The sequence below is a fragment of the Malus domestica genome, chromosome 05, assembly GCF_042453785.1.
Source record: "Malus domestica chromosome 05, GDT2T_hap1".
Classification (NCBI taxonomy): domain Eukaryota; kingdom Viridiplantae; phylum Streptophyta; class Magnoliopsida; order Rosales; family Rosaceae; genus Malus; species Malus domestica.
In genome coordinates this window covers 21,303,419-21,317,284 of record NC_091665.1, presented here as the reverse complement: position 1 = coordinate 21,317,284, position 13,866 = coordinate 21,303,419, and the positions used below count along the sequence as shown (strand labels likewise).

The 13,866-nt window shown below is 42.4% G+C and overlaps 1 protein-coding gene across 1 annotated transcript; it reads left to right on the top strand.

The window, feature by feature from the left end:
- Nucleotides 1–333: 333 nt before the first annotated feature.
- LOC139196132 (uncharacterized) lies at nt 334–2,847 on the top strand. The gene is made up of 2 exons (XM_070821792.1): nt 334–2,200; nt 2,753–2,847. The coding sequence occupies exons 1-2, from the start codon at nt 334–336 to the stop codon at nt 2,845–2,847; spliced, it is 1,962 nt and encodes a 653-aa protein (XP_070677893.1).
- Nucleotides 2,848–13,866: the final 11,019 nt, after the last annotated feature.

The following is a 13,866-nucleotide window of genomic DNA, read 5'->3' as shown; positions in this document are numbered from 1 at the left end:
AATATTCCAAGAAGTCCTCCTTCGAATATTCCTAGTAGGTCACAACAAAGTGAGACCACTGAGTTGGATGAAATATTGGCTAATCTTCCTGCAGACCCTGGACATAGATGTCGAATGCTTGATTATCCACCTAATTTTCGTGAAGCAATTCGTAGACACTATCTCCAAAATGATCCTTGTCAACCTAGAGACCACATCATGCCAAGAAAAGTTAGTGACAAAAGATGTTTTATCATCGGTTGGTTTGATAAGTTTAAGTGGTTGGAGTATAGTATATCAAAAAATGCTGCATTTTGCCGTTATTGCTATCTTTTCAAATGTGATTTCGATCAAATGGGTAGCACTGGAAGTGATGTCTTCATTGAGAAAGGGTTTACAAATTGGAAGAAAGGACCCCAAAATCTTCGAGTCCATGAGGGAGGTGTTGGAAGTCTTCATAATAAAGCTATACAACAAGCTAGAGATTTGATGGCACAAAAACAACACATTGAAACATTTGTGAGTAAGCAAACCGATGAAGCGCGCATTAATTATCGTACTTTATTGAATGCCTCACTTGAGTGTACAAGATGGTTGTTGGGACAAGGTTTGCCTTTTCGTGGCCACGATGAATCGTTCAAATCAAGCAATATAGGTAATTATTTAGAGCTTATGCAATTTCTTTCCAAGCATAATGAGCAAGTTAGAAAAGTTGTGTTTGAGAATGCTCCCAAGAATCTTAAGTATACTTCTTCCGATATTCAAAAAGATCTTGTTCGTGCTTGTGCCATTGAAACTATAGATGCAATCACTAAAGATATGGAAGGTGCATTTTTTTCTCTTTTGGTTGATGGATCACGTGATTCTTCAACTAAAGAGCAAATGGCGGTGGTATTGCGTTATGTGAACAAAAAAGGAGAAGCAATTGAAAAGTTTTTGGGTGTGCAACATGTCACCTCTATAACTAATAGCTCACTTGAAGAGGCTATTGAGAGATTCTTTGCTACAACAAATTTGAGTATGTCTAAGTTACGGGGACAAGGCTATGATGGAGCTAGTAATATGAAGGGTGAGCTAAATGGCCTTAAAACAAAGATTTTGAACAAGTATCCTCAAGCATTTTATATTCATTGTTTTGCACACCAAATTCAACTAGATCTTGTAGCCTTTGCAAAGGGAATTGAGGGTGTCGCCATTTTCTTCAACAATGCTAGTATCTTGGTCAATACTATTGGATCATCGTGTAAGCGTCGTGATGTATTTAGAGAGAAACAACTAGAACAAATTAAGAATGCTCTTGATGTTGGTGATCTTGAAACGGGTAGAGGGTTAAATCAAGAGAGTAGTCTCATGCGTCCTTGTGATACACGTTGGAACTCACATTATGGTACTATAGTGAGTATTATTGTCATGTTTGAAGCCGTGGTGGAGGTGCTTGAATGGATTAAAGATGATACCAACCAAGACAATTTCGGAGAAGCAAGTAAGTTATTCCATGACATACAAACTTTTGATTTTGTGTTTCACCTTTTTTTAATGAGACTTATATTGGGAATTAGAAATGAGTTATCACAAGCATTACAAAAGAAAGATCAAGATATTGTGAATGCGATGGCGTTAGTGGAAGTATGCAAGCAAAGACTACAATCCTTGAGAGATGATGATTTTGGGGACTTGCTTAATGATGTACAAAAGTTTTGTGAAGAACCTGATATTGTCGTTCCTAACATGGAGGATTTGCATTTCGTACCCGGAAAATCAAGGCGTAAAGCTCCAAGACTCACAAACTTTCATTACTATCGTGTGGATCTCTATTTTCAAGTCCTTGATACGCAATTAAAGGAATTGAATGATCGCTTCAATGAGGTAAACACCGAATTGCTTCTTTGTATGGCATGTTTGAGTCTGGTGAATAATTTTGCATCTTTTGACAAAGCAAAAATTGTTCGTCTAGCCCAACTTTATCCTCAAGATTTTGATCGTATGGATCTCATAAATCTTCCCATTCAACTTGACAATTACATTCACGATATGAAGATGCATAGTGAGTTTTCATCATTAAGAGGAATTGGTGATCTTGCAAAGGAGTTGGTGAAGACCGGAAAGTGTGCAAGCTATATGTTAGTGTATAAGCTTCTTACATTAGCTTTGGTGTTACCGGTTGCAACCGCTTCGGTAGAGAGAGCTTTTTCTGCTATGAAAATTGTGAAAACACCATTACGTAACAAAATGGGAGATCAATGGTTGAGTGATAGCATGCTTGTTTACATTGAGAGAGATGTATTTGCTTTTATTGATAATGAGCCTGTTATGCGACGTTTTCATGATATGAAACCTCGTCGGCAACAATTGTAATTTGTTTATATTGATAAATTATGGAAGGCCTTACTATATAAAAGGATTTGGTTGTTGCTATTCTTTTGAACCTTACAATCTTTTAACTTCGCCCCTCCCCCAGTCAATTTCTAGCTTCCCACTGCTCATAAGGCAACTCCGAGCTCATCGATTCAAGCAAGAAATTCTCCACCAAGCTTAAAACCCCGATTATGAGATTTATTAAACATTACCACGACCAAATCGATTTTATATTTTACATTCAACTCATCTTCCTCGGGGCTCTTTGCAATTTTGGTTTTAATTTCTGATCAAATATTGAGGGCATTTTAAAAAAAAAAAATTATGAATTCTTGTTTTTGGCCTCTAACTTCAAAGAGTCTTGTTGAGTTTGAGTTTGTATTAGTTGTGGAGCTAAAAATAATTTCAAAAATTTTAGAGGCAACACGTGAACTTTTGCTCAAGAAACACAAGATTGCCCTCATTAAATGGGCAAACTCTTTAGATACTCTCATGCGCAATTCACACCTCTGAAGGTCCCTGCAACTGAATAAGACTGCCCACAGCTCACCTGTCATTGGCTTGGAAAAGTCAAAGCATTAAAGATTAGGATTAATTACCCAAATCCTATCTTTAATACATTCTCAATTGAAGATTGACTCTATTCAAGTAAGTAATCCCTATTTAAATCAATTAGGAATAATTACTCCATTATCTCAAGATATTATTTCTTATTTAAGATCTTGAGAATATTTCTCCATAAACCTTGGCCAATAGGATGTTGCCATGTGTAGGGCAAAACCTTAACACCATGGTCGGCCTTCTCCCCCATATATATATCCCCAATTCTACCAAATTTTAGTAAGCTATTGCTACCCCTAAAAGTCTTAAACACTTACTAAACCCACCCCCCCAACCTTGTTTTGCAGGTGCATTTTTGTCAAAGCTAAGGACAACGGTGCTTTCATTGAGAGTTGATTCAAATACTCGAAGAAGCTTATTAGATTTGGTTTCTCGAATTTTCTGTTACGTTGATTTTCTCAAACATTATATCAATTAATCATTCCTATAAAAATTAATTGATCAATCCCTAAAGAAATGATACAATGGTAGGAAATTCAGAAACCACGGCGAATGAAACCTTGTGCGTATAAGGATTTGGACTGGAGAGCGAAAACGAAGGCAGAGGTAGTACTTTGAATGGCAAAGAGAGGCTGCTCGGCAAGGAAAGAAGAAGCCCCACTACTGTAATCCTCAAGACTTAACGCGATGGCGGGAAGAGCCTTACCACCATTGAGCCACACAACCACTGCGACCACCATCTTGCAGCCCACGGTAAGGACCACTGTAACAGTAGTAACCCAAGTTGGAGCCCAGCTGCATGCTGCAATTACCCACCATATTGCACAGGAGTTCACGGCCCAAGGGCAGGAGGCCTATGACGTGGCAGCTGCCACAACAGGCCCAGGGTAAGAGGCACAGCCTACTACAGCCCTAGCTGTTATCCAGCGAGCCCAGACACTCTAGGCCCAGGCCTAGGTCCACGGGAACACAGCAGAGATGGCCCAGCCAGTAGGAGCAGCCTACAGGTAAGTAGCCTAGGTCCAGCTCGTTGCAACTGAGCCCAGCCCACTGCAAGGCGAGCCTAAGCCTGCGAGGAGTTAGCACCGACCCAGCACGCAATGCAAGCCCAAGGCCAGCCGCCATACGTGCGAGCCCAACGTGTGCTCGTGCATTCTTTGATGACCCAGGCAGGTTGGCCCGACTCGCGACCCGCTCTGGCGACTTGGCCTGCTGATAGGAGCATATTTATGTGACTTAGTAAGCTTGTTTCTTGGCATTTATGTTGTTAGTTCGTAGTTATTTTAGTATTTTAAGCTATTTTCGTGTGTTTGTAGGTCCAAAGGGTTAATGTGGCAAAGAAGTGCATTTTGGAGCATTTTTAGGCATGGAATGGATAGCATATGCTTGGAGCAAAATGAATGGACAAAATTTGAAGTTTGTGCATCATCCTCTCCCTAGCCTATAAATACATCCACCCTTCACCATAACTAGGGAGATCCATCAAAAGATACTACATTCACATCTCACAACTCCATACAGTTACACTTTCATTGCTTGGCCGTGAGCACCATCCATTCATCCATTCATTTCCCACAAATCCCAAAACACAATTCCATACACTCCCTTCCCTTGGCCGAGACATTCACCAATCCTAAAACACATTCAGCCATTCCCTTCCATATATCCATATGCATCCATCAAACCACACCTTGTGCCACAACAAAGAGAAGAAGAAGGACCTTTGGAAGTGCTTGCCATTCAAGTTGGATTGTTGGAGCGTTTTTAGGTGTTTTCATTCTTTGTTTTCAATGTCTAAATTTGTTTATCTTTGCTTTGTGAGTATGAGGAACTAAACCCCCCTTAGCTAGGGGAAATTCGAAACCATGTTCATGATTGCAATATGATTTGATTACTGTCAGTTGTGATTCATAAGTTATGAATTCAATTTACTTATCCATTTGAATTAAAACTGATTTGTGTGTGTTGGTTGAGAGTGCACGCTTAATTTTCATGCATAAATCTGATGCTAGGATATAAGGGAGTTTCACCTAATCGTTATGCACTTATATTCACAAATAGTGAAGGTTGCTCGTCACAACCGTGTTAAGTAAATTCTTAGCATAAGTTTCATGCAATTCATAGTTACAAGTGTTTCGTCAATGCTTATGATTTTCATATAACTTAATGATTCTTGCTTGTATCTCTATTATGCAATTCATGTAGGGAACTTGTGGGGAATACTTTGGGTTGTTGTATGCAATCATCCAATTCAATGAAATTAGGAAAATCTGAGGGTTAATTAGTGCATTTCACAGTTAATCTGGGGCTTTGAGAATTCGTAGTTTATTGAAAAGCAACTGGAAATCGTTCTGTTTGCAAGTGTGCCATGTGTGGAGAAGAACCTCCTAGCTAGCCATTCAATTTACTCAAATTCGTGCAGATTTCATTAGTTCTTTAATTTACTTGTTTTGTTTTCAAATTCGTCAAAACCAAAACCCCTTTTACCTTGTTGAGTCATATTAGTTAGAAACTGATTTAGTTTGTGTTTTTAAGTGTTTCGAACCAAGTTAAAACAAAAATTCATCCAAAAATGTGTTTAGAGTCCAAATCTGCCCAGTTTGTGTTTTTAGGCAGATTTGAGCGTTTTTAGCTTGTTTTGAGTCTTTTGAGTTTGGTTTGAGCTCTTTAAGTCTTGTGTAGTGTTTTTAACTTTGTTTATATGTTTTTAAGTCAGTTTAGAGGTTATTAGCAAGCTCTCCTAATCCCCGGCCTAGAACGATCCCTACTTACATTCTTTACTACAATTGATACAAGAAGGTTTAATTTGTATGTTAAGTTAATAAGGACCACTGCAATAGTAGTAACCCAAGTTGGAGCCCAGTTGCATGCTGCAATTGCCCACTACATTGCACAGGAGTTCACGGCCCAAGGGCAGGAGGCCTATGACGTGGCAGTTACCACAACAGGCCCAGGGTAAGAGGAACAGCGTACTACAGCCCTAGCTGTCATCCAGCGAGCCCAGACACTCTAGGCCCAGGCCCAGGTCCACGGGAACCCAGCAGAGATGGCCCATCCAGTAGGAGCAGCTTACAGGTAAGTAGCTTAGGTCCAGCTCGTTGCAACTGAGCCCAGCCCACTGCAAGGCGAGCCCAAACCTGTGAGGAGTTAGTGCCGACCCAGCACGCAATGCAAGCCCAAGGCCAGCCGCCATACGTGCGAGCTCAACGTGTGCCCGTGCATTCTTCGATGACCCAGGTAGGTTGGCCTGACTTGCGACCTGCTCCGGCGACTTGGCCTACTGTCCAATACAATCTGAGGCCACCTCTGGCGATTCTGATTCCGACCACCAACATCGTGATCGACCCAAGGTTATTTTCACCCTACTTTTATACAGGAATCCCGCTCCAGGCCCAAGTTTTGTACCTGCAGTCCACTACACTTCCACCACACATGGAGACCCCATTATCTAGACTATTCTAATCCAAATAGCTAGCATCACTTGTCCCAGCAGGTCGTCGACTTGACTAGCTTGGTCAACGAGCTCCTTTAGCGCATCAAGACACAGCGCGCCCTAGACGTGGTGTCCCAAAGTAGAACAAGGGTAGATATCGTGATTCATTTAAGCGACCTATTGGCAAACAATCGTTCAACCCACCAAGAACCGCGCACTCGGGTAATGTGCACTCTAGTTTAGGCCATCGGGAAAACGTATTCTCCCATCTTAGTGCATAAAGAAACTTTCATTCCCGACTCGGCTCACGAGTCAGTGTGCATTTGAGGTTAGGTCCACACTCCAACGAACACTCAAAACATTATAAGCAAAGAATCCACACGAGGCTAGGCCCACAAGGAGATCCTCCTGCGATGCACCAGAGTAGGCAACCACATGAAGGACCAATGAGAACACGAGAGCAATCCAGCTTGAGTTCTATTGGCAGCCCTTTCCAAGTGCGATGGTGAGTAGTATAAAATGAACCATGTGCACCGCAACACAGGGGCCAGCCGTAGGCTCTGCTACTTTACCAGAGGAAAATCCAAGAGGAATTACAAAGGCTCGTAACAGAGCAACTGCGTGAATTCCAGCGTATTAAGACCACCGACAATACTCTTCGAATAAACGTAGCCAACATGAGCAGGTCACCATTTACAGATGAGATCAAACAAACGGAGCCATCGTGGAAGTTTACTTGCCACAATTCACCTTGTTCAAAGGAGATGAAGATTCAGACAGGGACCTGATGCACTACCTAAGCACCATGACCCTCTACGGCAACAATGATGCTCTCACGCTCCAAGGCGAGGCGTAAGACTGGTTCCACACCTTGCCACCACACTCAATCCGGAATTTAAGCCAACTTTCCTTGGTTTTCACTAAGGAATATTTGTCATACCGCTCGATTAAGAAGAAGTCTAACCACATTTTCAACATAAAGCATATGTAGGGACCAATCTTTGGCGAAAAGAGGCTCTGCACCCAATGTGTACACTAAGTTCTCAGTCCCAATCAACCAAATCATTCACGACCTCAAGGACAAGCCATGGTTCAAAATGCCGCAGCCCATGAAGGGAGATACCTCTAAGATGGACTAGAATAAGTACTGCGCATTCCACAAAGGTCTAAGGCATGTAACCAATGACTGCATCACATGGATAAAGTACCTTAAGAAGCTCGTGAAAGAAGGCAAATGCAACTAGTATGTTAACAGACCAGCTGCCTGGTCGAGGTGAGAAGCAGATGCTAATGCTGAACCCCCAGCCAAGATAATTCGAATCAACAACATCTTTGCCGAATCCAAGCATTTGGACCAATCATCGGCTTCATCGAGCAGAACGCTGAGGGAGTAGATTTTCCCCACGATGACGCCTTGGTGATTTATGTTCAACTAGCCCACGCCATCGTTGACTTAATTATGGTGGACAATGGTAGCTCATTCAATATCATACAACTGTCAGTCATCCAGAAGATAGACCTGGAAAACATGATCAAACACAAAGTAGAGGTCTTGACCAAATTCAATAAACACATCTCAATTGCCATTGGCATAATCATGCTCGATGTAACCAACCTTCAAATTGTCTTATCGTAGACCTTCATGATCGTCAGCGACCCATCCCCTAATAACAGGATTCTGGGCTGACCTTAGCTAGTGAAGATTGGAGCTGTGACCTCGATCGAGTATCAAAAAATTCAATTTTGCATCCTAGGATGAGTAGTTGGAGAGATCAAAGGCAACCAGGCCATGTCTCGATGATGCATCCTGGGAGAAGGAGTCGAAACCAACTGCTCAGCTTCTTAGACGTGTACTCAGGCTATAATCAAATTGTTATGCATAAGTCCGACAATGAGAAAATAACATTCGTGATCGAGCAAGGCATATATTGTTACAAGGTCATGCCCTTTGGCCTTAAGAATGCAAGAGCTACCTACCAAAGACTTGTTAGCATGATGTTTAAGAAGCAGATCAGAGTAACCATGGAGGTTTACATCGATGATATCATAGTGAAAGGCAAACAGCATTTAGGTTACATTGGCAACTTGGCAAAGATTTTTGGCATCCTTTGAGAATACAAAATGAAGCTCAACCCAGCAAAGGGCACATTTGGAATCTCCTTAGGTCGGTTCTTAAGGTACCTTGTAACCCAGCGAGGAATCGAAGCTCATACAAGGCAAATCAAAGCAATCCTGGACATGAAGTCTCTCACGACTCGGAAGGAGATCCAAAGTTTGACCGAACAAGCAACTACACTTAATTGTTTTCTTTCCCGGTCCACTAACCGATGCAAGCCCTTCTTCAAGGAAATCAAGAGGGCGTAGAGAGAAAAATGGAACAACGAGTGAGAGAAAGCATTTCAGGACCTGAAGTAGTACCTGACATCACCTTCATTACTATCTAAGTTGGAAGAAGCAGAGAACCTGTACACCTATCTAGCGGTATCAGAGGTAGCAATGACCTTTGCCCTCATATAAGAAAAACTGGGGGCCCAATTTCCTATATTCTACACATCCAAAGCTTTCATCAATGCAGAAACGAGATACCCAAAGATTGGAAAGATAATTTTGGCGCTAGTTATTACATCTTAGAAGCTCAAACCTTATTTTCAAGGATATTCGGTCATCGTCGTGATACAGTACCTACTAAGGTCAGTTTTGAATAGTCTAGACGTTTCTCAACGAGTGATGAAGTAGGCGTTGGAACTTGGCTAACACGACTTAGCATACCAACCCCACAGGGCAATAAAGGCCCAAGCATTGGAGGACTTTTTAGCAGAATTCATCCCAAGCTTGAATGACGCTGCAACTCAGCCCAAAAATGCCTTAGAGGCACACTGTAGCCGCACCAGCCCTATCTGCAGGAGATTTCTAGCACTTACACGTCGACGGATCATCCAACTACTCTAGACGGTTCGAAGCTCGAGCAAGTGATCACTCTAAGCTTCAAAGCGTCAAATAACGAAGTAGAGCATAAAGCCTTAATAACAGGTCTCTGATTGGCGAAGGACCTGACGGTGAAGAAGCTCATAATATATTTTGATTCCTAGCCGATCACCAACCAAACCTCAGGGGAGTATGTTGCGAAGCATCTAAGGATGGCATATAGACTGGGAATGGCATGCTCGTTCGCATATTCTTTTCAAGACCACATATCTACTGTCTATCGCATCCTGACGGCCTAAAGACTCTTAGATCAATCCACGAAGGCGTCTGTGAACAGACAATTGAACCGGGGGTATTTTCACCTCATTTCTCCGTGGATTTAGCATATCCAACTCAAATCTCGCGCCTGAAGTCCATTACACTTCTACTACTCAAGGAGACACACATTGTCCAAGCTCTTATCTCGACAAGTCATATAGCTGATAAACGCTTTTGTTCAATAGACGAACTTGGTGAATCAGCTCTTGCAGCGTACCGAGATGTAGCGTGCCCTAGACAAGGTGTCTTGAGGTTGGACAAGAGTAGATGACGAACCTCTCTAGCATCTTCTAGGTAAGTAGCCACTTGACCATTCACGAACCGAGTGTTTGAGTAGTATACGCTCCCGACTGGGTCCCCGAGATAACGTATACTCTCATCTTAGCACAAGAAGGAACGTACACTCTCGATTAGGCCCACGGATGAGCATACATTCACGGTTGGGACCATGCTCTGATAATCAACATGAGCAACCTCTAGGTGAAGTGTTCATTCATGGCTAGACCCGTAAGGAGCATCATCCACCTCACATCGGAGTAGGCAGCACGAAGGATAATGAGAAACAATCACTCAATCCTGCTTAAGTTTAACTGGCAGCCTGCGAGGAACTCGCTCGCCTATTAAGAACGTACCATATGCACAGCAGCCATTGCATAGACAAGCCAAACCCATGGAAGAGTAGCCTAGACCAATAGGTCATAATCGGAGGCATCCGAGAGCTCCGCTACCCTAACAAAGGTAAATTTAGGAAGAAGTAGAGAGGTTCCTGACTGAGCAATTGCGCGATTTCCAACATAACATGGTCATTGATGAGGCACTAAGACGGGACATGACCAATATAAGTAAGTCACCCTTCACGAACGAGATCGAGTAGGCAGAGACTCCATGCAAGTTGAGTATGCCACATTTCACATTCTTCAAAAGGGATAGACACCCAGAGAGACACTTTAAACACTAAAACAGAGTAATAATCCTCTATCGAAATAACAACGCTCTCATGTGCAAGATATTCGCCACCACTTTACAAGGCGAAGTGCAAGATTGGTTCTACACCTTGTTGCCACAATCTATCCAGAATTTCGATGAGCTTTCTTTGGTCTTTACCAAGGAGTATTCATCATATCGCTTGAACAAGAAGAAGTTCAACCACTTGTTCAACGTGAAGAAGAACCCAAAGAAGTTGCTCCGTGGTTATGTGAAAAGGTTCAAAGCAGAAAAGGCAAAGATAGTTGGATGCAATGACTCGATAGCTAGTGAAGCCTTCTAAAAAGAACTCCTAGCAGATCAACCGTTGTTCGAATAATTAATCATGAAACAAGATCTAACTCTGGCAGACTCTTTTACTCTGGTAAAGAAGCATGCACTTTGGGACGAGGCTCGGCGAGTAGACAAAGCACCCGAGTAGCCTAAAAAAGAATCGATAGTAGCTCAAAAAAATGAAGACGGGAAACAGTACAACAAAAGCAGGCAGGAGGCCAAGCGCAATGACCGATCCCTAATTAAAGAAGGCTCGACGCCTAAGAACTACTATAAGTTCTTGATCTTGATCCACCAAATCCTCCACGACATCAAGAGCGAACCATGGTTCAAGTTGCCAAAACAATCAAAGGGAAATACCTCCAAGTTCGACCACACCAAGTATTGCACATTCTGTCGAGGTCCCGATCACACAATCGACATTTGTTACACTTAGAGGAACTACCTATAGAAGATGGTGAAAGAGGGCAAGGTCGACAAATACTTGGACAAGCTAGTTGCATAGCCTAGAAGGAACACAGACGCCAATAAAGAGTCATTGACCAAAAGAATCCAGATCAATGGCATCTTTGCTAAATCCGAACACTAGGAAGCCACCAATAACTCCAAAAAGAGGAAGATCCAGCAAGCTCTATTAGTTTCACAAGTCCAAGAAGTCAACACCTAACTTGGAACTATCGTTAACTTCACCAAGGAAGATGCCGAGGGCGTCGATTTCCCACATAACAACGCATTAGTGGTATCTGTCCAACTAACCCACGATATAGTCGACACAATGATGGTTGACAACGGAAGTGTGGTTAACCTACTTCAGCTCTCAGTAATTCAGAAGATGGGCCTGAAAAGCACAATCATTGTTGAACGGAGGTACTCACCAGATTCAACGGACACACCTCGACAGCCATCGGCAACATACACTTGACTTGAGAACACCGCCAGTTGTCTCAAAGTAGATGTTCACAATAGTAAGCAACTTGTCTCCCTACAATGGGATTCTATGGTGACTTTGGCTGATAAAGATGGATGCCATAACCTTCATCAAGTATAAAAAAATACGATTCCACATCCTAAGAGGAGATGTCGAAGAAATCAAGTCTGACTAGGCCACATCTTGACGATGCATTGTGCAAGTATTGAAGGAGTCAAAAAATAAGACTTTTACCCCATAGAGGCTACCGAGGTCCCAAGGGACGATGAAGCTACCAAATAGCAATCACAGCGGATGGATCAAGAATATGGTGTCTAAATCAATGCGCTAGTAGACGATACAAGATGGAAACCTGAAAATGACTCCGAACACATCATTCTTGATCCCTAACAGCCGAAGAACACTACTAGAATCAGCTTATTCCTGAGCTCGAAAGAAAATTAGAAACTTACATTTTTCCTTAGGGTGAATCGTGAAGTCTTTGCATGGACACCTTCCGACATGCCAGGCATCTACCCCAAGATAGCTTGCCACAAACTCCATGTCGACCCTGCTGCCAAACTGGTAATCCAAAAGAGAAGACATTTTGCACCCAAACGAGTGACCATCATAGAAGTGGAAATCGACAAGCTATTAGAGGTCGAATTCATATAAGAGGTAGCACTCTCAGCATGGCTTGCCAATGTCGTGCTAGTAATGAAGAAAGAGAAGGGCAAATTGAGGGTTTACGTATACTACACTGACCTCAACAAAGCATGCCCGAAAGATCCTTATCTAGTTCCCCGAATCAATCTACTTGTAGATTCGACTTCCAGGAACCAGCTGCTCAGTTTCTTCGATGCATACTCCGGCTACAACCAAATAGCCATGCACGAGCTCAACAAGAAGAAAACCGCATTCGTGATCGAGCGAGGCACTTATTGCTACAAGGTCATGCCTTTTGGCCTCAAGAATGCGGAAACCACTTACCAATGATTGGTAAACATGATGTTCAAGAAGAAAATTAAAGTAACCATGAAGGTCTATGTCGACGACATCATGGTGAAGGGAAAGTAGCGATCAAACCACATCGGGAACTTGGAAAAGCTTTTGACATCCTTAGAAAGTACAAGATGAAACTCAATCCCGCCAAATGCACATTCGGAGTATCATCAGGTAGATTCTTTAGGTACCTAGTAACCTAACGAGGAATTGAAGCACATCCCAAGAAGATCCGAGCAATCCTAGAGATGAAGTCTCTAACTACCTTGAAGGAGATCTAAAGCTTGATCGGACGAGCAGCTGCGCTCAACCGTTTCCTTTCGTGGTCCATCGATCAATGTAAGCCTTTTTTCAAAGCAATAAAAAGGGCAGCACGAGACAGATGGGATGATGGGTGTGAAAGATCTGAAGAAGTATTTCACATCACCTCTTTTAATATCCAAGCAGGAAGCAACGAAAGACTTATACATCTACTTGGTAGTTTTAGAAGTAGAAGTAAGTTCTGCCCTCATACAAGAAGAGATGGGGACCCAACTGCTGGTATTCTACACTTCTAAAGTTCTTCTCCATGCGGAAATTAGATATTCGAAGATAGAGAAATTAATTTTGGCATTAGTTATTGTGGCTCGGAAGCTTGGACCATATTTTTAAGCTTATACAATCATCATCATGACTTAGTATCTTCTACGATCAATGAAATGGGCGTTGGAACTTAGTATCCTCGACTTGTCCAGATGCTTCTCAACGAGTAATGAAATGGGCGTTGGAACTTGGCCAACACGGCTTAGTTTTTTGACCCCGTACGACGATAAAGGCCCAAGCCTTGGCTGAATTCATAGTAGAATTCACGCCTAGCCTGGGCAACTAACATAGTGACCCAGCAATGCCCCCAAGATAACCGAGCATGCCATAGCTACTCCTACTTCACCCATGGAGACTTTTGGCATTTGCATGTCAACAACACATCCAACTACAAGGGCTCGGGAGTAGGCGTGGTTCTTGTCACCCTAGATGGTTCAATGCTTGAGCAGGCAATCACTCTTGGCGATGAAAAAACTTGCAATTTATTCTGATTCCCAGATAATCACTAGTAAGACTATTAGGGAATACACGACAAAACATCCAAAGA

Excerpts from the sequence above, each read along its gene's own strand:
- LOC139196132 (XM_070821792.1), top strand. The coding sequence starts at position 334 with ATGGGTAGCACTGGAAGTGATGTCTTCATTGAGAAAGGGTTTACAAAT. Across the intron at positions 2,201-2,752 it reads AATTGTGAAAACACCATTAC|AGGCAACACGTGAACTTTTG; the intron begins GTAACAAAATGG and ends CAAAAATTTTAG.